Raw genomic sequence first — 22,291 nt, forward strand, 5'->3', positions numbered from 1 at the left:
AACCTTCTTAATACCTTATGAACATGCTTGTTTTGATGTCAAAATTAAGGAATTAGAATGCTTAATGATCTCGTTTTCTTCCACTATATGTTTCTATATTCCAACACAGAATTCATTAGACAAAACTAAATTGTCTTGCAAACCCATTGAAAGGCATCATTTGCGCATAACTAAGCAAAATTAAAATGAAAATTGATGATATATGGATATTTAAAATATAAATTTGATAGAAAAATCTGGATATTTAATTTAAGTAGGATTAATTCAAAAAGTGGTTAAATATAATTTAAATTAATAATAAAATGTACATTGAAATGTTAATTATGTGATAAAAATCAGGAAGAACGGTTATTTTGAGGAAAGCGGTTATTTCTAATTTTTCAAATGAATGAAATTGGAGAACCAAGGCCCTGTTTAATAATTTTTTGTTTTTGTTTTTATATTTTGGAAATTAAGTATATTTCATCAACATTTCTTACAATGATATGCATCTTTCTTAAATACAATGGTTGAATTCTTTTCTTAACCAAATTCCAAAACAAAATCAACTTTTTGAAAGCTATTTTTTTTAGTTCTCAAAATTTGGCCTGGTTTTTTTAAATCATTGGTGAAAAGTAGATAATAAAGAAAGAAATTTAGAGATAGAAGTAGTGTCCATAACCTTAATTTTCAAAAATAAAATGGTTACCATACGAGGCTCAAGACATCAACAATTGCTCTATATAACCTCATCATTATTTAAGACTCTACAATTACCATAGATTTGTAGTTCATCAATAACAAAAGCTACGAACTAGACAGGAGTAAAATAAGGATTTGAAAATTCGCAACCATGTGCATGTCATGTGAGTTGTCCTAAATCTTATAATTTATCAGTTTTGCCATTTTTCGAAACCAGACTCTAAAATATGTTATACTCTCCAATTTTTTTTCTTAATTTGAGATTGTCGAGAGTTGTCCAAAATAAGACCTAAAACGTATAGATCACCCAAATCCATAAAATACGTGAAGGAGACATAGAAGAACACATGAATCAAAAGAAAAGTTTAAATTAAGGAAATCTTTAGAAGGACATGATGAAAGGACAACAATTTAAATCTTGGATTTTTGATTGTGCAAGAATTCTCATTATTTCTCCAATGCTCCCATTTATTAACTATTGAAGTTTGCTAGAAAACTTCATCATCTTCTCTAGCTCTTCCAGTATTTCCAATATATATGTTTTTTTATTATGAAAGAAAAATGGCCGTTAAATACTAATTGTTGTCTTCAAATAAAGAAAAATGAGTCAACTTATTTATAAATATAGCAAAATTTCACTATTTATCAGTGATAGACCGTGATAGACATCTATCAATGTCAATGATAGATGTTTAACACGGTCTATCATTGATAGACAATGACATTTTACTATATTTAAAAATATTTGTAATAGTTTTATCATTTAAAACAATTACCCAAAAATAATAAGTTATTGTAATTTTGAGAAAATATATTTTTTTTAGCTTAACAATATTCAAACCTTATTTTGGTCCCTAAAATTTGAGTTTTGTTTTATCTTGGTCCCTAAACTTTTAAAACGTCTATTTTAGTCCATAAATTTTTAAAATGTGTCCAAATTCCATGTTAATTAGTTAACAAATTGGTAATATAGCATATAGTTTTATATATATATATATATATCCACGTGGATGATCTGTTGCCAAGAAAGATATGAGTTTTATTTAGGTGATTTTCTTTGGTTCTCTTCATATGGTAGAAAAAAGGGTTTTTGCAATACTCAATTGTCTATACGAAGGGAATAGTCCTAATTTCTTCATCTCTCCATCAATATTATGTAAAATTCTCTCATAATTTCTCCATCCACCACATTTCTTGACAAAGAAACTAGAGAGAGAGCACACGTTTGTGTTTCTGTAAATTTTTAGATAAGTTTTTTTTTTTTTTTTTTTTTTTTTGGTGAAACTTCACAGGGAGAGTAATTTGTATTTCAGTAACTTATTATAAGATAAAATATAGAGGGGAGAGGAGCTTGGGGGTGTTTTCTTCAACTTTTGTGACTCTTCTTCGTAGCTTTTTTGAAAGAGAAGGAGCGAAGCTTACGCTTTAGCAACTTCTCTTAGAAATGTTTTTAAATTTGAAACCTTTTTTAAAGAAAAGGAATGGAAGCTTAAAGCTTATATTTTAGCACATTTTGAGATATAAGAAGAAATGTTTCGATTTTTTGGTAACTTTTTGGAGATAGAAATGAAAGGAGAAAACCATAAAAAAAAATCATAAAAAAAAATGATTGAGAAGAAGAGATGAGAATGAAGAAGTAAAGAAAATAGGTCGATGGAGAGAGTCCATAGAATGATTCTAAGATTTAGACACTAGGTTTAAGAGAAGTATAGCTTTGAAAAAGAGTAATGTTAAAGGAGAAAATAAATAAACCCTTTTTTAAAAAAAAATCGATATCACATCACCAATCGTTAACTAATTAAGAAAGAATTAACAACAGAACACATTTTAAAAATTTAAGAAATAAACTAGATGTTTTAAAAATTCAAGACCAAAATAGATTTAAACCTTAAATTTATTATTGATGTTTGAAATGTTTTTATTTTTTGTTTTAAACTTCCATAAAACCTTTCCACTTCTTTAAATAATCTCGTGAATGACAAAACAATCTAAATTTTATCTTAATTTAAAGGATGAAGTTACAAAGTATTTTTTTCAAATTATTAACAAAAATGGGGTATATGAGAAAGTATTTTTAAAAATAGGTGAGTATTGAAACTAAGGGTAGTGAAATCGTGTACGGGATACACGATTATTATGTGACAAAATCGTGTACGTGGTACACGATTAACGTTTAATCCCGTCAGCACCACGTCAACTGACTTGGTTAACCGATCGAATGGAGACTCATGAACCCGGTCCACGATTGTCATAATCGTAGACCCGGTCCATGATTTTTTTTTAAAAAAAAATAGATTGACTAATTATTATTTTTTAATTGGAGATGTACAACAATATTAAGATTTTAGGAATTGGTCCACGAATTCCTTCATTATTAGACTTAATTATATATTTAATCTACAATGAAAATATAATTACTCAGCACTCATATTAAAAAAAAAAGTCATGATATTAAAGAAGATTTACAATTAGTTCTTTAATTTGAAAATAAAAGTTTACGTGAAATTTAAAAACGATCCCTTGGCCCTTACCCTCATAGGGTTGTCTTCGTGTCCCTCTAAATTAGGTTCACCCTGTTGTCGTTGTCGTCTACGATGAATACGTCTTCGATCGGTGTTAGCAACATTGAGTCGTCTTGTTTGTTGAATAATACATTCTATGTTGACCAATGTTTGCTAACACATTGAACCCAACTTTGGTAAGTTGTGTTGCACTGAATATTGTTGTACATCTCTAATAAAATTATTCTGTACAATGAAAAAAATGAATATTAAACAATATTCATATCATATATATGGAAAATGTCTGATTTTAAATCTCTTACCATGCAGTAATAGTAAGCGTCATCAAGTGTGATAAATCGCCTCGTGATTGAATCGTACCAGGAAAAGTAGTCATCTGATACAGCTGACCCATTTGTTAATTCTTCCTGTGCACAACGATCATGTCATCCATGCCAGTAGGATATATATTCCGCATGGATTCGATGCCAGTCTTGGTCGTGCTTACCTCTCAAATTAATCTGGCAAAAAAAAAAAAAGATAAGTATACATCCAAAATGTTTTAAATTTTTATTTATATATACATTTCTTATCTGATTATGCATCAGTCTGTCAAATATTTTTCGGGAGGTAATTATGGAATCTGGGACGCCAACCAGGGGACTCAATCTTGAGCCTTTCAGATCATACGCCTAAGAGCTTTTCATGAACTTCTTCCAATCATATTGTAGTGAACCTGTCAATGGTTGTCCATCCACTCGTAACCCAAATTGTATGGCAACATCCTGCAGTGTCGTACATTCCCCACAAGGCAGGTGAAATGTGTGGGTTTTTGGTCTCCAACATTCAACTAGAGCAGTAATAAGGTGCCAACCAAGCTGGATAAATCCAATTTGTGCAACCCCAAGAAAATCTGCCGGATCAACATAGGGAATAATGCGGTGATCAAATGGGATAGTATGTTGTGCAGAAGCCTCCGTTCTCCGACAACTTAAAACTATTGTAGAAGAACTATCTCATAACCATTGTGAACGATGCGTATTTTGTTGATATATTGTACAGGATTAAAAGAACCAGGCTCCATTACCTAAGAAGTTCAAATTACATTATATAATAAAATCCATCACATAAAAGATGCATAAAAAGATGCAATTACGTGAAAAATAAATTCATTATATAAAAAGTACAATTAAATAAAAAATATAAGTACATAAAAGATACAATTACATGAAAAATACAAGTACATAAAATATACAATTACATAAATAATATAAGTACATAAAATATACAATTACATGAAAAAAACAAGTATATAAAATATACAATTACATAAAAAATATAAGTACATCAAAGATACACCTAATGACGTGAAGACGAAATACCTAATGTACGTTGTGGACAAATACTTCTGTTATGTCCTTCTCTCTTGCAAATTGTACATCGAACTTTTTGGCTTGCCTCTCTCCAATCCATTTCATTATGAATGTGCGTACTTTTTGGCTGACCATGTTCTCTTAGTAAGTCCGCATTCATACGATCTTCTATAAATGATAATTCTGGTCAATAATCTGGGTGTTCTATTGGATGGAAACGACCTTCATAACATCGCTTGAAATTGGACAATTTGTAGCATTCATTAATAAGTAGCATTCATTAATAAGTGGTATGTATGTCAAACGCATGTAATTACAAACTGCAATTATATGAGAGCATGGAATCTTAAATGACTGCCACTTATTACAAGAACATGTTCCTTCTTTCAAACTAAAACTTGTGTGTTATCCTTTATAGGGAGAAATCATACTTATGCCAATTTGTACTTCAAAAGTTTGACTTAAACTGTCAATAGATATCACTGTATGCGCAGATGCTCGTTTTTCCCACCTCTTAAGTTTTCTCGGGGCATATTCTGTATACATGTCCCCACGATCGAGTGCTTCACTGATTTCTTGTCTTCGACATTCAAAATATGTGATAAAATGTTAGCCTAACCAAAGAAGTAATTGGTAACATTATAACACCTTTGAAAACACTCATGTGATTGGGTCCATTTTTCCAAGTTAATATCTAAAAAATATTCAAGGCATTCAGGGTTCAATTGTTTCAATTCTTTCATGCACCGAATGAACTTGCGCCTTTGGTGTTGATTTCCTGCCTTAAACACCAAATCTTTTAGTTGCTTTGATTTATATTTCATATTGAAATTACTGGCAACATGGTAAAGACGATATCAATGGTATGCTCTAGGTTCACTCGAACCAATTTTCTCATTATTAATTGCAGCAAGAATGCTCTTATGTCTATTAGAAATCAAGCATAGATAAGGCGATCAATAATTTCCCCTTATACTTTTCGTAGAGATGAGTTCCATCGATTTGGATTAATGGTCTACAATATTTGAACCCTTCCCTTGCGCAGGACCGAAGGACCAAAAAACTCGACCAAAAATAGTCATACCTAGCACATCAGATGGAAGTAAATACCAATCTGTTCGTGTTCTTGGATTGTAATGAACAAAAGCACTCAACCAATAAGGAAGCTCTAAATATGATTTCTCCCAATCACCAATCACCAAACACAACATCAACTCTTTTCTCTTAGCTTGCCATACCCGTCTATAATTAACATTATAGACATATTGTTTTTTAATTGCTTCTTAGAATAAGGTCACAACTACCATAAGATCAGCTCTAACCAAATTTTGGATTTCGATACTCATAAAATTTGAATCAAGCTGTAAATGATCTTGTGTCAATTCTGAAAACCAATCACCAAACACAGCAATCAACGTTTTTCTCTTGGCTTGCCACACCCGTCTATAATTAACATTATAGCCATTTTTTTTTAATTGCTTTCACAGCTACCCTAAGATCAGCTCTAACCAAAATTTGGATTTCGATACTCATAAAATTTGAATCAAGCTATAAATGATCTTGTGTCAATTCTGAAAACAAACATGAGTGTTCCCCTTAAAGTTTGGTGATTTCGAACATCACATGAGTTTTACGCCGATATGCTAGTAACCTCCAATCACAATCATCCTTCCATGATATACATCTGACATACCAAAGATCTTGATTTGATTCCACTACAATAATCTCGTAGTGTTCTGTCACACAATATTTTTTTACAGCAAGCTGTAAATCTTCGTTAGTATTAAACAACATTTCTGTATTAAACTACAATTATCTACACCTATACTACTTTCCTCCAAAGTTGAATTTGTAGTTTCCCAATCTATTTAGGTGAACATATTCGACCAAGATCATATTCCCCACTTTCCAAATAATTCATCAACTTCAACATCAATATCACTATCTTCAAGAATAAATCTTTAGGATGCATTAACATATTTATTATGATTTTTTCAACGGTTATAGTTGACAAAAAAATATGTTAATATGTCAACCTAACAAAATCCAATTTTTAAATTCAACATACAATATCTAAATATTATACATTTAAATCTCCCAAATCTAAGATCCATAAACTATATACATTTAAACCAGTCCAAATCTAAGATTCATAAGCTATACATTTAAATAAGCCCAAATAAAAATAAAATAATATATCATTGAATCATACATTTAATTCAACCTAAATGCAAACAAAATAGTATATATATATATATATATGAAGCAATCTTCATTTTTATAAACATATACATATATTTCTAGGTTCAACCCAACAAATACATAATCATCCAACAAATTAATCATAAAAAAATAGTCCAACAAATAGGCAAACATAATCGAAAAATAGCCACAAAATCAGTCTAACAAAATCTAATTTCTAAGTTCAACATATATCCAAAAATAAATCATGGATCCATAAATTATGCATTAAGTTCAGCCCAAATACAAACAAAATGATATATATATGAAGATTATATATTGGAAAAAATTAAAGAAAAAGTTTTACCTCAGTCAAAGAAAATCGAAGGAAGACAGACGGTTTAATGGAGAATGAGGAAGACGAAGGAAGAAGATTGAAGTTTTCGGACAATGTTTGGATGGACGGTTCGGAGGAAGATCGACGAAGAAGGTTTCAGATGGAGGAAGAAGAAGGACCACACGGCGGTTTAATGGAGAAGGAAGTCGTATACCCGGTACACTACTTAAGGTAATCGTAAAAAAACCTATTTTTGTCAATCTTTTCAACCCTATCCTATTTTTGTTAATATATATTAAAATAACATTATTTTAAAAAAATATATAATTTAAAATTAAAATCAACCCTAACAAAAAATTAATGGTTTTTTTCAATTTCAAATTCCATAAAACTTTTGCATTTCTCTAAATTATAAATAATTTCACATCATCAAATTAGACGCTGCAGAGAATTTCTCTGTTCATCAATGGCGAAAGAAGCCGGCTCGTCTTCTTCCAACCCACTGGTATTCTAATCAAACTCATTTCTTCCAATTCTCTTTTGATTGCCCCAAAAATTCCGAGTTCCTATACTTCTTTATCAGTTTATTGAATCGCTGATTTTCGCTAATGTTGTTTTTTTTCTCTTCTTTAGCCCCTCATACTCGAAGAAGAAGTTGAGGAAGAACTCTTATACGGCGCCGAATCGGGATGGGTCGAAGCTCTAACTTCTTGCGATCATCTCGCTTTGCTATCTCCCGATCTCGCTCACATTCCGCCCCCCGATATTCCATGCAGCGAGTCAGTTTTTCGTTTCCCTAAACTATGTTTTTAGTTCTGGTTTTGTTGATCTTAGGCTTCGAATTTTGGGACCTTTCAATCTCTGCAATTTTCAGTTTGATTCCCATTTCTGTTGAGAGCATTGCTGAAGGAAGATGTGCTAAATTGATGTTTTGATCAGGATTTTTTTTTTCCAATAAGATTTTACTCTATCAATCCTTAATGTTTTGTTTTGGAGTTATTATGGGTTGTGGTCCAGTGGTAAATAAAAGGCTTTGATTTGATAAAAAGTTAAGAGATATTGGATTTAATCTATGGTGGTTACTTACAATGGATTTAATATCGCGATAGCAAAAAAATCCTTAAATGTTTTGGTGGATAATTGGTTTAATTGGTCTAAATCCTATTTTGCTTCTTAAACTTTTAATAGGTCAATTTTAGCCCCTAAACCTTCAAGTTTGTTTCATTTTGGTTATCAACTTTTAAAATGTCTATTTTCGGTCATTGAACTTTGAAAATATATCTCTTTAGTTCCTAAATTTTCAAAAAAATTTAGGGACGAATATAGAACCAACTTAAAAATTTAAAGACAAATTCTAAAATGAGATTAAATCTTAATAATTTGATCATTGACAAACTATAATGAGCATAGTTTGATTGGTTAGATAATAGTAGCTTCTCTTCATTTTGTGCTGTGTTTGAATCTCCTTGCCCCCTTTTGTGGACCTTAGGCGTGTAGGAAGCAAACGTATTGAAATATAAAAGGTAAAGAATTTATAAGATTAACAAGTATTTTAGGGTATTTACCCCTCTTCTCTAGAGATCACTCTCAAGCTTTAATTCTCACCAAAATATTGCGTATTCTCCTTCGCAGGTGAAAGGTATTAAGCCAAATCCATGATCAAACAAGGGAAATCCATCTCTAAAGTTGAGAGAGCACTCTCCATAAAACAAAAGTTCAATATTCAAATGAGATTTTAGAAGTTTCTTATTACAACTCTAAAAAGTGGCTATTTATAACCTTACAACAAAATAAGAAAACTAACTACTTAATTATAAAATGCTAATTAAACACTCAATACTCTAAATTAACAACTAAACAAATACTAACTCAAATATACTAATTATTCTAACCTATTCTCCTATCACCTCCTCCTTTCCCTTCTGTTTATTTATAACCAAACTCCATAACAAGCTTCATATTTCATTACTAACAGCATTCCTATCTGTGAAACATGCGACTACATGAAAATAAACTTGTAATGCCTTTATTGTATCCTGCATTTACCTCTTAGGCTGGCTGAGATCTGTTTGGTTTATCAGAGAATTGCTTCTTACTAAAAATTCATTTTGACAAAACCAATATATCTGGAGGCTCCAGTCTTTGAAATTACGTTCATAGACAGTAAAGATTAAATGGAGGCTTTTAAGCTCTAGATCTTGAAGGATATATTTCAAAATCTCAAGTCTTAACCTCTAAGGCTACCCATTGAAGTTAGTATTCCATTGATGTAATGCAAAAAAGATTGAAGTTCTTCCATTTCAACTGGACATCTTGTTTTGGTGCCTCCGTATGAGTATAATGTAGGTAGACGTTTTTAGCATCATAACATCCAAATCAAAGTCAAGTTATTTCCTTTGTAAATTTTTGTATGAATCGTAAGTGGTGTATTATTGTGTCTATAAGTACTTTCAGACCGATTTTGTGTTCTTTTTGGTTTTAGTTTTCATGATTTGGATAAACACACTTCTATTTGTCTACATATGCAAGATGTCAGAATCCCAAGGAGAACTGGTTGTGCTTATGCTGTAAGGATGTCTTTTGTAGTCGTTTTGTGAATAAGCACATGCTTCAACATTATGAGCAAGTAACTCATTGCCTTGCACTCAGCTACAGGTGAATGTAAAATGGTTCTTTAAATTGTACTCTACTTCCTTTAAAATTTTCTCAAAAATTATGAATATAGGTTTGTGAAGTTCATTAATAATTTGCATTTGGAAACAGTGATTTGTCAGTTTGGTGTTTCTCCTGCGACGCATATTTAGATGCACAAGTGATTCAGGAATTACGACCAGTACACGAAGTTGCCTACATACTGAAATTTGGTGAGGCCCCGCCATTTCGGTAGTATTAATCATCCTGCTGGGGGAACTGAAATATCAGATTATTAGTGTTATAACTTTTATAGTCTCGACATATTAGATATCTTGGTGTCTTGGTTCGTAGAAGTGAGCAAATGTGTTCATTGTAAGTTGTTGACTGTTTACTTTACAGTAGCGAGGGATAGTTTAGAATCTCCCATCTTGTTAAAAAATTATAGGAAGCTTTTACTTGAAGCTGACGAATCTTCTTATTACAAACCTTGATTTACATTAATGAAATTGGTTCCCCATTTTTGTCACTCTTTGTTTTTCTTCAAATGTTGGCCTTGACCTGGAGAAACTTGGCTTCTATTTTGGCTTCAGCTTCACTTATCTTTTCTTTTATTAGAGAAATGAAATTGTTTCATTGATGGGATGAAATTACAAAAGAAAATGGAAAGAACTCCCAAAGGAAAGATTACAAAAGACCTCTCCAGATTGAAAGGATACACTAGCTGTAGTGACACAGCTTCACTCATCACTGAAGGCTTTGATGCTTTGATGAAAAATTAGGAAAAGAAGATGATTATGAAATATAGACATCAATCGTTCTCCATTGATTCATCAAAAGAAAGTAAATGTAATTATGATGTTTAAGTACCACAACTACAAGTCTTTACAACTGTAATTACAATGTAAATGTAGACCTCAACGTGGTATATACGGTATCAGTGTCTACCTTCTTCCCCAAAATTTGGCAAGCTTCCAAGCACGTCGCATGCACGTTGTTTGCACTCCAATTTGCCCCATCTTGCATCAACACGTTCGCACGGGAATATTGGTTTTCCAAGACTGCAGTAGTAACCGTCAAAAGGGGGCTAATCAGATTAATACAATGTGAAACACCCAAGTTTAAGTGGTTCAAACAGAATATAGAATGTGTAAACTTATACTCCATAGCAACAGTAGTACATTAATGGAAAAATAACAGAGAATAATGCAAAGTCTCTTGTAAGTCAACTAAGTGAAAACTAGTAGTTATACAGAAATTATAGGGTCGAAAACAAATGATTTGATATCAAATCATTAAAGTAAATCAAAAGTTATTATTTCATACGGAATTTGTGGCATAACCTTCTGTTGACAACGTTATGTACACGGCATAGCCAACGGGAGAACTCGGCATGAGATCCAACCTCTACGGGGTTTGCTCTGTCATACAATCACCAAACAATGTCACTTGAAGAATTGAACAAAGAAGTGTAACGCTATTTTATATGGCACTTTTTTTCTCAACAGAACCATTTATGTCAATGATACACAAAATGTTCCATAAAAAAGGAGAGTAAAAACAACGTCAACTTAAGCATAATAAATGAGTGTCACATTCACCACGTTGATAGTTTGCATAAAAATGTATTGTTTTTCCCTTTCCATTTTCTTAAGAAATTATAAATGATTATCCATTCTAGTTTTAGCAATTGACAAATGTTAGGGTGTCTAGCTAGTACGAATCGATATGAACATCTGACAAAAATAAGGTCTCCAAGCTTCATAGGATAAATTCACAAGGGCAAGGGCTGGGGCTGCCAAGCTGTATCAACAAACGATTAACCAGCATACTTTGAAAGTAGGGGATAAATGATGTACCTCAGAACTTCTTTAAAGTGGTCCGCACATTCTCCACAAGGGTACATGCGAGATAATATTGCCATCTGCACACAAAACACGACAAGTTATTCTATACAGCCATTGTCCATGCTTTATCATAAGCTCAACTATCTGTTTGTCTCGGTTAAAGACAAATTGATCAAAGCTTTCAAAATAAAAATCTATATCTCTGAAAGGGATTATGGAGTGGGATAAGAGACCTACACATGTTATAAAAAGGGTACCCTACCAATTCTTTCACGTCCTTCTTCTGCTGCCTCGTTGGGTGATCTGGGTACTGAAAAATTGAATGGTCAACAGTTCCATAGATATGAATGAAAGGCATGGAATATTTTATATTGAATTGTTTTCTCTTGATGCTTGAACGGAGTTAAAGTTTGTTTCTTCAAATTCTATGATTTATAGAGAAAAATACACAAAAGGGGGGGGGGGGGGGGGGGGAGGAAGAAGACAGAAAGCCAAGGTGTACATAAACAACTTCAGAGAAAAGCATGAATAAAATGAAGAATTACGGGGTTGTCTTAAAAGACACACCATAAGGAGGCCAAGAATCTCACTAATTTCCAAAACCGCAGTCCTTTTTCTAGGCTATCCTTGACAGTTCTTCAATGTCCTCATAACCAAAATTTCCAAGTCAAAGCCATTGCCATTTGATACGACTTGTCATAACACGTGTGATGCACATGAAATTTATAGTTTTATTATAGTTTTATTTTTTTAAAAGATTATAATTAATATATAATAGTATTTTACATTGTTTGACCTGAATAGTTATTATTTGAAGATAAAAGACAAAATAGGTATTTAAGAAATTTTAAAAGGCAAAAGACGAGATTCGTTCAAACATATCTTCATTGTTAAATCACGATGTTTCATATCTAAGCTCTAAATCACACCCATACATGAAAGGATATACCACTTCATTGTGTATCACCTCGACTCGAATAGTTGTAATGGGACAAAGTACGTGACTATCTGTACAAATATATCTCAATGTTAGATCATGATTTTTCATACCTATAGTTTACATTACACCCATACACCAAAAGATTTACCACTTCATCATGTAATTGCTTTAACTCGAATAGTTATATGAAAATGACATAACTGTTCCTTCAAATATATCACCACTTTTAGATCCTAATGTTTCACATCTATGGTCTAAATCACACTCATACATGAAAGAATACACCACTTCACATGTAAACATCTCGACCCAAATAGTTGTAATGATGGGCAAAACAGGAATTATGACAAATTGTAATGGTAAAATAAAGATGTAAAGATTTTCCCCACATAGCCCCTTTTATATATAATATAGATATAGATATAGATGAGCACAAAGGAGTTGATCCAATAATTTCTCAAAATTCTTTTGGGAAGCACGATTAAATACCAAATTTAAGAGCATCCCATAGTTTTGTTTAAATGCAGAGCAAGATAGTAATACTAGGAACATTGCAAGTTTATATACATATATAAATAAAGAATAGAGAGAGAGATTTAACAGGTAACTGATTGAATACAAAATTAAAAAGATAACATTGTTGAGAAAACCTGAGCAGCAAGGATGTGAAGAAAAGTCCAGGTAGCCCTTCCAAGCGCTTCCTTAGTTACAGGTGCAGCAGGCTTTCCTCAATATAAATTATCAAATCAAGACCAAATCAATGAGAGAATTTCAAATTCAGCTGTACAGCCATTAAACAGAGAAGTCGATGCATTAAACAGAGAATCGATACATGGCCAATCGATCATTGCAACTGAGCGAGTTTGAAAGTATTTCAACAGTGAGTAACAAGTAGAAGCAGCTTGTTTAAGATGGATTTCATTTTGTTTCTTCAATCAGTCTATTTTTATACTCAACATTATTGTATCCGAAGCTCTATTGTTAGATTACATTGCAAAATGGTACCTACATAGCCATGATCGTGGGAAATAAATCACAATCTTTATAATTCGTTCTCTGATTCAGTCCAAGAAACTCAATTCTCAACCTACGACAAATTCTTAAGAAGATACCAAGTAAAACTAAAAACACGTAATCCCAAATGGCCTAAAGGATTTAGACATTACATGGGCATGCTATAAATCATAATAGACAATAACCTGGAAAGGGCATATGAAAATCTAATTGTTCTTTCTTTCAGAACTTTTATCAAACACTTACAGGGCATGATATAAATCAACGAAAGCAACAGCTCTTTGAAATTGAAATCCAATAGCAGAATACAGAAGGGAAATGAATGACAAGAAAATTAAAAATACCTTATGGATTATGTCACTAGATTGCAAATAAGTGGTGTCAGTGTATGAGGGAGTTGCATAGGATGAGGAAAATGGAGAAGAAAGAGGCTTGTGGTTGGGGCGTGAATGATGGGGCGACTGGGAAAGAAGATTTGAGAGATGGGTTTGAATGGAAGTTGAAATCTTTTGAGCAGTTTGAAAGAGAGCTTGCATGGGATTCTCAGACATGTTTGGAATCAGGGCGGGAAAGCACTGTGGAATGTTATCCGATGCTTCCCGATGGATCTCAAAACATAAGAGTGATACTTTAGGAGTAAGTTCCTTTCCAAAATAACGAGGATTTAGGATTTTTTTAAAAAAGAAAATAATAATAAAGTGGTTGAAGAAATAAATTTTAGAAATAAGACTAAATATCAAATTATTGATAAAAATAGGGTTGTTGTGGTGTTGAAGTAAAGATAAGGGACTAACTTGAAAGATGGTAGATTATCTTATTTTTGTCATTCCTTTCATTTCAACCCTATTTTTGTCCATAAATATTAAAATAACATTATTTTTTTAAAAAAAACAAATCCAATACTTAAGTATGACACTATTTTAAATTTGTTATATTATCTACATTTTACAGGGTTGAGTTATTAGAGTTGGTAGGGTTATAATATCATAGTCTACGTTTGAGATACACATTGTTTTATTAGTTAGTTTGGAGTGTGAACTATTTTAGTTTGAGTAGAAAATTGTAAACATTATAATAAATAAGGTTTTGAAATAATAATAATGTAATTAATTGTAGGTTATAATAGTTGAAAACTCCAATTGTTATGTTTGAAATTTATTTTAAAATAAGCTTGAGTCTTTTGTAGTTAAATTACTTAATAAAAAAGTTTGTGTGTATTATGCGTTGTTTATGTAAACAAATTTAAACATATGCAAAAATTAAATTTAGGATTAAAGGTAAAAAAAAATCATAAATATACAAATTAAAAAAGTTTAAGCTGTAAAGTATTATTGTCTTTTTTTTTTATGTGTTCAGATTTGTTTACATAAGCATACATGAAACTTTGATAAGATTTTCAAACTTATTTTAATTTTATTTTCCTTTTTCTTAGATTTCTCTAGGTACCTTTTTAAAAAATAGGTCCATTTAGTTTATTAAATTTTAATTTGACAAAAGTTTAAAAGGTCTATCCTATTTTCTACATTAATTAAGTATTTTTTATTATTTTAAATGAGTATTCAAATTAAAAGCTAAAAATATATATATACATAGAAAAAAGCTTGTTGACCTCATTTGAGCATTGTTTTCTTAGGACAAAATTTCTATAAAAAAAAATTACCTGACATTGGAATTAAATGAAAATCCAAATAATCACTATTCTCCCAAAAAAAAAAATTAAACCAAAGAAGAAAGGAGTAAATAGAAAAACATGTTTAGACTTTAGAGTTGTGATTAATTAATTATTTTTTTTAAAAAAAAAGGTCTGGGACCAAAAAATATAAAATATAAAAGGGAAGGCGCACGTGCGTAATTGAATTTCGAAGCGATTGGCGGAAGACAGACACAATCGCGAGAACTCCCGTCGAAGGTCGCTGTTTTTGCTTTTGGTCTCTCCGATCTCCTAATCACCAAAATCCGATCCAACCATTAACACAATTTACTCAAGTTTTCGATTCTTCATTCAGAAGACGGCGCAATTTCATCCCCAATTTGGTCAAAATTTCCATCAATTCTTTTGTAAGTTTCTGAAATTGATTGCCTCCTAATTAGGGTTTTCAACTTGGAATTCAATTCAATGCTTTACATCCTCCATTTCTTTAGGGTTTTAGTTTTTTATTATTCTTCTTTCCACAATGATTCAAAAACCAAGCCCTTGTCCAGTTACGATTTGGCTGCAATCCATTTTTTGTTTTCAAATCAATTATATGGTTTGTTTCGAGCTGTTCTTCAGTTTGGGGTTTGTTCCCTGTGATTCCCAAACTTCAGCAATTGGTATTCAAATGCTTTAAGTGCGATTTTGGGTTATGTTTTGATTACTTAAGCTGTGAAAATTAGGGTTTCTGGCTTTCTGATCAAAGATTTCTTGCCCTTTCAGTCTTTATCTGTTTTGTTGGTGGAGGATTTCTGAGGGCTTTATCTCAAATTCAGCCGTTTGCTGAAATTTTGACTCTGAAAAATGATTCCAAGGAAAGACGGTTCTCGTATAGACACTTCTGAGCTGAAAGCCATGATTTATCGGAAGCTTGGACATCAAAAGTCGGAGAAATACTTTGATCACCTCAAGAAATTGTTGAGTTTAAAGATTAACAAAAGGGAATTCGACAAGTTTTGCATTCAGATTATTGGGAGGGAGATTATACCTCTTCATAATCGGCTTATCAGAGCAATTCTTCAAAATGCTTGTGGGGCTAAAACTCCCCCTGTTCTTAATAGTACAAGGAAAGTTGGAGGCAATCTCAGTGTAAAGGTTGTGAATGGATATCAGAGGAGTTGTCTTCAATCGCTTCATGGGGATACGTTCCTTTCTTCTCCCCGAAAGTGTAGGTCTCCGGTTAGTAGAGACCGCAAGATTCGAGATCGTCCAAGTCCTTTGGGACCATGTGGGAAGCCACAGAATATGGCACTTGAAGAATTGTCTTTCAAGGCACAAGAACAGCAAAGTGCAACAGAGATGCATTCTCTTGGCAGCCGTCCTCCTGTCGAAATGGCGTCCGTAGAAGACGGAGAAGAGGTTGAGCAGGTGGCCGGAAGTCCAGGAGTTCAGAGCAGAAGCCCAGTTACTGCTCCGCTTGGTATATCCATGAACTTCGTTGGTTCTAGTAAAACTCTCTCTAATGTTCCTGTCAGAAGAAACTACTATGTAACAACTTGTCAAGAAGGTGGCGAGCTACCCGACACCAGGTTGCTAAGAACGCATTTGAGGCAGAAGTTGGAAACAGAGCAGATTGATATATCTGTCGATGGCGTAAACCTTCTTAACAATGCACTGGATGTTTATTTAAAGAGGTTAATCGAGCCATGTTTGAATTTCTCTCGGTCAAGGTGCGAGCGAATGAAATTTACAGGCAATCAACCAATAACTGGCTCAAGAATCGCTTTCCAGGAACAACATCGACATCGAGCTCAACAATTGAATAACGCATCCTTGTTGGACTTCCGTGTCGCAATGCAACTGAATCCTGAAGTACTTGGGAGAGACTGGACGATGCAGCTTGAGAAAATCAGTTTACGAGCTTCTGAAGAGTGAACCGGCCAAGCTGGTCTGACCATGTCGCATCAGAAGAAGTATAGTAGGCTCTGAATTGTCGAAAGGTGATCATATATTGTGAATAATTTGATGGTTCGGTGCCTTTGGAAGTTCGTTGCTAATTTTTGCGATTCTTGTGAGGATAGGTTTTCAGATCCATTTTGAGCCTTAAATCAAGTTGATTAGGTTACATGTAGATAAAGGCTCAAATGATCATTGTCTTGAGTAATATGTTTATGATCTAATAAAAGCATACAACTTCAATCACTCTTTCTGTGACATTGTGTTCTTTAAATCTGGTCCTTTTTCACTTTCTGGAAATAACTACGAAGTGAAAACAAATAAAGTCATGTTTATCAATCCTTAGTTAAAATTAAATGTAATTTGATAGTTTTTTCTTCACATTTATGTAGACATTTCACAAACAAATTATAACTAAGACTTTACTTCACGCTTGTTATTCAATAAATAATGCAGAATAAATAATGTAATTCTACTGCTTAATAAGAGCAACCATAATAATTCTCTTGCTGAAACGATATCTGAACACAAAAAATTGAAAATTTGTTCAAAACTATCTAGAAAACCCTATTGGATCTATCTGAAAAACCCTATTGGATCCATATAACTTTTAAGGGTCGTCCTCAACTTCGTAATCGGATTGCATTTAATTATAATTTTGGATCAAATAGAACCCACTATCACCAATGATGGATTACATTTTGCTTTAGAAATAAAATTCCCCCATACTTTCAATTAGGGGTAATTAGGGGTGTGCAACAGTGGTTGAAGTCGATTTTTCCAATTATAATTGATTTAGTAAATATTCAAACCGACCCCAACCATCGAGGAATGCAAACTAACTGTCGGTCGGTCAATTTAATTCTTTAATTTTAAAATCCAAACCGACACCGACTGAACCTCTCCTCTTCTCCAACCGACCAAACTGAGTTGGTCGGTCTTGATCGGTCCGATTTTTAGTCCATCATGCTTCCCCTACCAAGCAAATGCTAAAACAGAATCCCAGAAGGCAGAAAGGTTCTTCACTTCTACATTTCTTCTCATAAAAATGTTTACAATTATATTAACTATAAAAGAATCTCTCTCTCCCTTCCTAATAAGTTGGCAATTTCTGGTTCCATTTTCACTTTTTTCTTCATCCTGGAAAAGGCACTGTTGCAAGAGTTCTTGTCTGAACATAACCTTTCGGCTATTGGGATCAAATCAAGAAGCAGCTTTCTCAAGGCTCGCCATGTATGTCATGTAAACTGTCCACACGTACGAAAAAGAATTGCTAACCAACGCCTGCACAACAACCAAACAAAGACCAAAACACCAGTCAGAACAAAACCACAGCCAGAGAAGAAGAGATGAGAATCAAATCAAGAGAGAACAGAATATACTTGAAGATGAACAGGGACAAATTTAAACGTAATGAAATCGCAAACTGGCCAGTACATAACACCATTGAGCATGGTAGGAAGCAAATCTCGTTTCAATCGGGCAATAATTTCAGCACCATTTTCACCTATGTTCAATGAAACCAAACCATTCATTCTCAGTCATCTTAAGTTCAAGACATGTGAAGCAGGTTGTGAAAAGTAGTGTGTACCTTGGAGAAATGCATTCATGGAGAAGAAAACGGCTGTCATGGAAGGGCCAAAGAGACCTTGGCCCATGGCCATTTTCTTGAAGGTGGAGAATAGATCTTTCTTGGGGAAGAGTTTTGACATTAAGTTGAACCAGTAATGGAGAGATGGCCCTAGAATCAACATACCATATCCAGCCATGCGTAATGTTCGAATTAAATCATATGGCTCTGAAGATGACAGAGAAATGGTCTGAAAGAAAATTTGATTCCCAAATCAGAGAGACAGTTAAAATGACAATCTCCAATGAGAGAAAATATTTGATAGTAGTAAACAAGAAACAAGAACAAAAATTCCAATTATAAACAAAATCCAAAAATAGAGAAAATAAGACTCTTCAAAGAAAACTTTGCTTTAAAATTGCCCAAATGAGGACCCCCATTAGAGATAAACATCAACAAACCCCTAACGAAGAAAACCAAAAAACAAAGCAGCATTCTTACACAGAAATTTGATTCCCAATTCAAAGCAGTATTCAACTTCAATGAGCGCAACAACAACGAAAAGTTTACCACCATTAAGAACAATCGAATTAAAGAGAAAGGACTCTTCCAAGAAAAATTGCTTCCTAAACTAGCTAAATAGAAACAAAATATCAACAAATCCCTAATAACAAAGATTTCAAACTGAAAACAAGCAGATGCAAGATCCAAAATATTCACCTGAGACGACAAATCAGCAGCCGTGTAAATAAGCGCAGAAGTGACACTCTTGGTAAGAACAGGACGACATTTGACCATCGCCAAATACCATTCAAGAAACTCAACCTTCACAATCGAAAAACCTGATGAAACAGACGATTGCTGCACCGACGGAAAAACACCAACCTCCTTCGTCTTCCTGAAAGAATCCGGCAACCGGAAGTACGGCCGAATGGGCTGACTTTGCTTCCTAACGATCGCAGTAGCTTCAAAAGCTTTAGAACTTTTCAACTGAGAAAAATGGCGGAAATGCAACAACCCAGAAATCCCAGAGCTTCTCCGAAAGGCGCCGATCATCTTTTTAGGGTTTAGGGATGAAAATGGGAAGAGGGTTTTGAAATTTTAAGCAAAACAAAACAAGAACAGAGAAAATTTTGCGCCTTTTCGGTCACATCATCACGGGGGTTTTGATCGATTTTATATTATAGTTGTACCAATAAATAGTTGGATTATTTTTCTTTCTTTTCCTACTTGCTCGAGTATGATTTTAGAGGTACTCGCCATCTTGTTCACAATATATATGGTCCATAAGTGTTGGATTTAGTTTTCATTTAATATTTCAAAATGTTACACATTTAGGTCCATTAACCATTTAATTTTTTTTTTATTTTTAAAATTAATTTCATTTCATTCATATTTTTTTATAATAATTTGCATATTTATTATACAATGATTGAATTCTTAGTCAAATTAAAAAAAAAAAAAAACAACTTTTTTAAAGTTATTTTTTTAATTCTCAAAATTTGGCTTGATTTTTAAAACTATTGATGAAAAATATATTACAAATGAAGAAATTTGGAGTGAAATTAGTGTCCATAAACTTAATTTTTAAAAAAACAAAATGGTTACCAAACCGACCTAAATCTTTCAATTTTGAGTTTGGTTTCAACTTAGTCCCTAAATTTCATAATGTTACAGTTTTACCTTTGAGATTTAAGTTATGTTTTAATTTGGTCCTTAAGTTTCAAAATTTATACTTTTATTTTTTTTATTTTTCATTAGATATTAATTTGAGGCATTTTCAAAGGGAAAATTAAAAGGATATTGTCCTTTTAGAAACTATTTAGGAAAATATTGTTGTTTTCAAACTATTTGTAAAAATATTGTTTTTTTTTTTTAAAAAAATAAGTCAAGGGTTGAAAATTCGACCTACATAGGTCGAATTTTGAACCCTCAACATTCCTTTCACTTGTACGTCGAACTTTGAACCCTCGACCTTGCCCTTCTTAACATTATTATTGAGAAGATCGTATTTCTAAATTTTCATAAGGTTCCCCTGGAATTCCTTCCAAAGCTTGTTGAATAATTTTTACGGATTCTGTCAGAGCTAATGAATCTCCTTCTTTTTGCCACTGAACTTCTCAATCAAATTCGAGAGCGAGATTATGAGAGAGAGCGAGAGAGCGAGAGTTTGAGAGAGTTTGAGCGTGAGCGAGAACGAGAGCGAAATAGCGAGATTTTGATAGAGAGCGAGAATACCGTACAAATTTCCTTTTTTTTCCTTTTTAATTATTACACATTCCACCTTCTTCTTTCTAATTTTTTTTTTAAAATTTTCCATTTTATAAAAACAATTTCTAAAAATATTTTATTATTTTATTTAAACTCTAAAAAGAATAAATAAAAAAATGTAAATTAAATATCTCATTTATATAAAAATAATTACAAAAATCAATGTGTCCTACGAGGTGGACGTCGTCGATTTCGAGCTGGTTGTCGTCGTTGACTTCGAACTTGAGGTTGCTCGGGTTCTTCTTGATGTTGCTCTAGTACCTCTGCAGGCGCTTCATAATATAAATATTCATTATGCTCTCCACGACCCCGACCATGTCCATGCACGTATGAAGACGAAGGACCAGTCTCTGAGTCATAATGTCCTGAACCAAATGTTGGCATCATCATCATTGGACTAACATAATTAGTTTGACTCTGCGTTTGCGTCATAGGGGCAACTCTTCCACATTATGTGCAACCTCATCAAACTCATCCTCTTCCCGAACAGGTCCTCTATGTCTAGGAGCTGGTGGAGGAACAATAGGTATATCGTACATATACTGAATTTCCTCCATATAGCTTTGGTTGTCACTACATATAGCAAGAACCTGGGATCATTTGCAACCTCACGGAGTCTACTGTTGTTCGATCTCTGTGAATTATAAAAAAATTAGACAATATTTAAATTAAAAAAATAGATAATATTCATTCATTTACCAGATGACCCAAGTTGCTCCCGGACGAGTGACGTAGCGCCTTGTGATATTATTATACCAATGAATATATTATGAAGTGACATCTATATCAAACTGTTCAAGAGAAACCCCATTGCAATAAACCTTACACGATAGTGTCATCGCCTACCAAATGTGCAACTTTTTCGGACCAATCTCCAGTCCTTAGGTCAATATCATGCAGTACGGGTTCAATATTATAAGGTGATGGGACATCCTACTGAAAACCAAATTGTTTCACACCCTGTCAGGAAGATGCCATTCACCAATGTGAAAACATATGAGAGGACTCATTGTCCGCCATATGTTTTGACCATTCGTACAAAAATTAGGCAAAGTATGCACAATAATTTTGTACGGCTCCCAAATAACCTGAAACATAAAATATTATATTAGAGAATATTAGAGACAAATACAGTAAAAATGTGAATAAAATAATCGATTAGGTTTAGTGTAATGTACCTGTTCAGGTTGAAGCAGATCAAACATGTATCTATACTGGTTGATTACATGTGTGGCTGTCCTAGTCACACAAAATTTATCTCTCCACCTAAATTTTTAAATTGATAATTTAGAATTTAAATTAACTAGATCAGTGATATAAAAATTAAATTAAATTAAAAAACATACCGAGAACCGT

At 32.9% G+C, this 22,291-nt stretch overlaps 4 protein-coding genes across 4 annotated transcripts; 2 read left to right on the plus strand and 2 right to left on the minus strand.

Annotated features, from left to right (window-relative positions):
- The first annotated feature begins 7,442 nt into the window (after positions 1–7,442).
- LOC120091161 (histone deacetylase-like protein) lies at positions 7,443–10,233 on the plus strand. The gene is made up of 4 exons (XM_039049051.2): positions 7,443–7,578; positions 7,707–7,852; positions 9,603–9,728; positions 9,837–10,233. Exons 1-4 carry the CDS (start codon positions 7,540–7,542, stop codon positions 9,958–9,960), a joined length of 435 nt encoding a protein of 144 aa, XP_038904979.2. The 5' UTR covers positions 7,443–7,539; the 3' UTR covers positions 9,961–10,233.
- Positions 10,234–10,499: 266 nt separating this feature from the next.
- Positions 10,500–14,158, minus strand: ERV1 (Erv1/Alr family protein). The gene is made up of 6 exons (XM_039049048.2): positions 13,850–14,158; positions 13,142–13,213; positions 11,814–11,861; positions 11,564–11,628; positions 11,048–11,125; positions 10,500–10,765 (listed from the first exon to the last, which is right to left on the minus strand). Exons 1-6 carry the CDS (start codon positions 14,054–14,056, stop codon positions 10,642–10,644), a joined length of 594 nt encoding a protein of 197 aa, XP_038904976.2. The 5' UTR covers positions 14,057–14,158; the 3' UTR covers positions 10,500–10,641.
- A 1,197-nt stretch (positions 14,159–15,355) lies between these two features.
- Positions 15,356–17,340, plus strand: LOC120089765 (transcriptional regulator of RNA polII, SAGA, subunit). The gene is made up of 2 exons (XM_039047154.2): positions 15,356–15,563; positions 15,922–17,340. Exon 2 carries the CDS (start codon positions 16,003–16,005, stop codon positions 17,071–17,073), a length of 1,071 nt encoding a protein of 356 aa, XP_038903082.2. The 5' UTR covers positions 15,356–15,563; positions 15,922–16,002; the 3' UTR covers positions 17,074–17,340.
- A 759-nt stretch (positions 17,341–18,099) lies between these two features.
- Positions 18,100–19,831, minus strand: LOC120090095 (uncharacterized). The gene is made up of 4 exons (XM_039047586.2): positions 19,385–19,831; positions 18,686–18,914; positions 18,477–18,601; positions 18,100–18,378 (listed from the first exon to the last, which is right to left on the minus strand). Exons 1-4 carry the CDS (start codon positions 19,718–19,720, stop codon positions 18,298–18,300), a joined length of 771 nt encoding a protein of 256 aa, XP_038903514.2. The 5' UTR covers positions 19,721–19,831; the 3' UTR covers positions 18,100–18,297.
- Positions 19,832–22,291: the final 2,460 nt, after the last annotated feature.

Source organism: Benincasa hispida, chromosome 11 (genome assembly GCF_027475165.1).
Source record: "Benincasa hispida cultivar pf3 chromosome 11, pf3_genome.v1.1, whole genome shotgun sequence".
NCBI lineage: Eukaryota > Viridiplantae > Streptophyta > Magnoliopsida > Cucurbitales > Cucurbitaceae > Benincasa > Benincasa hispida.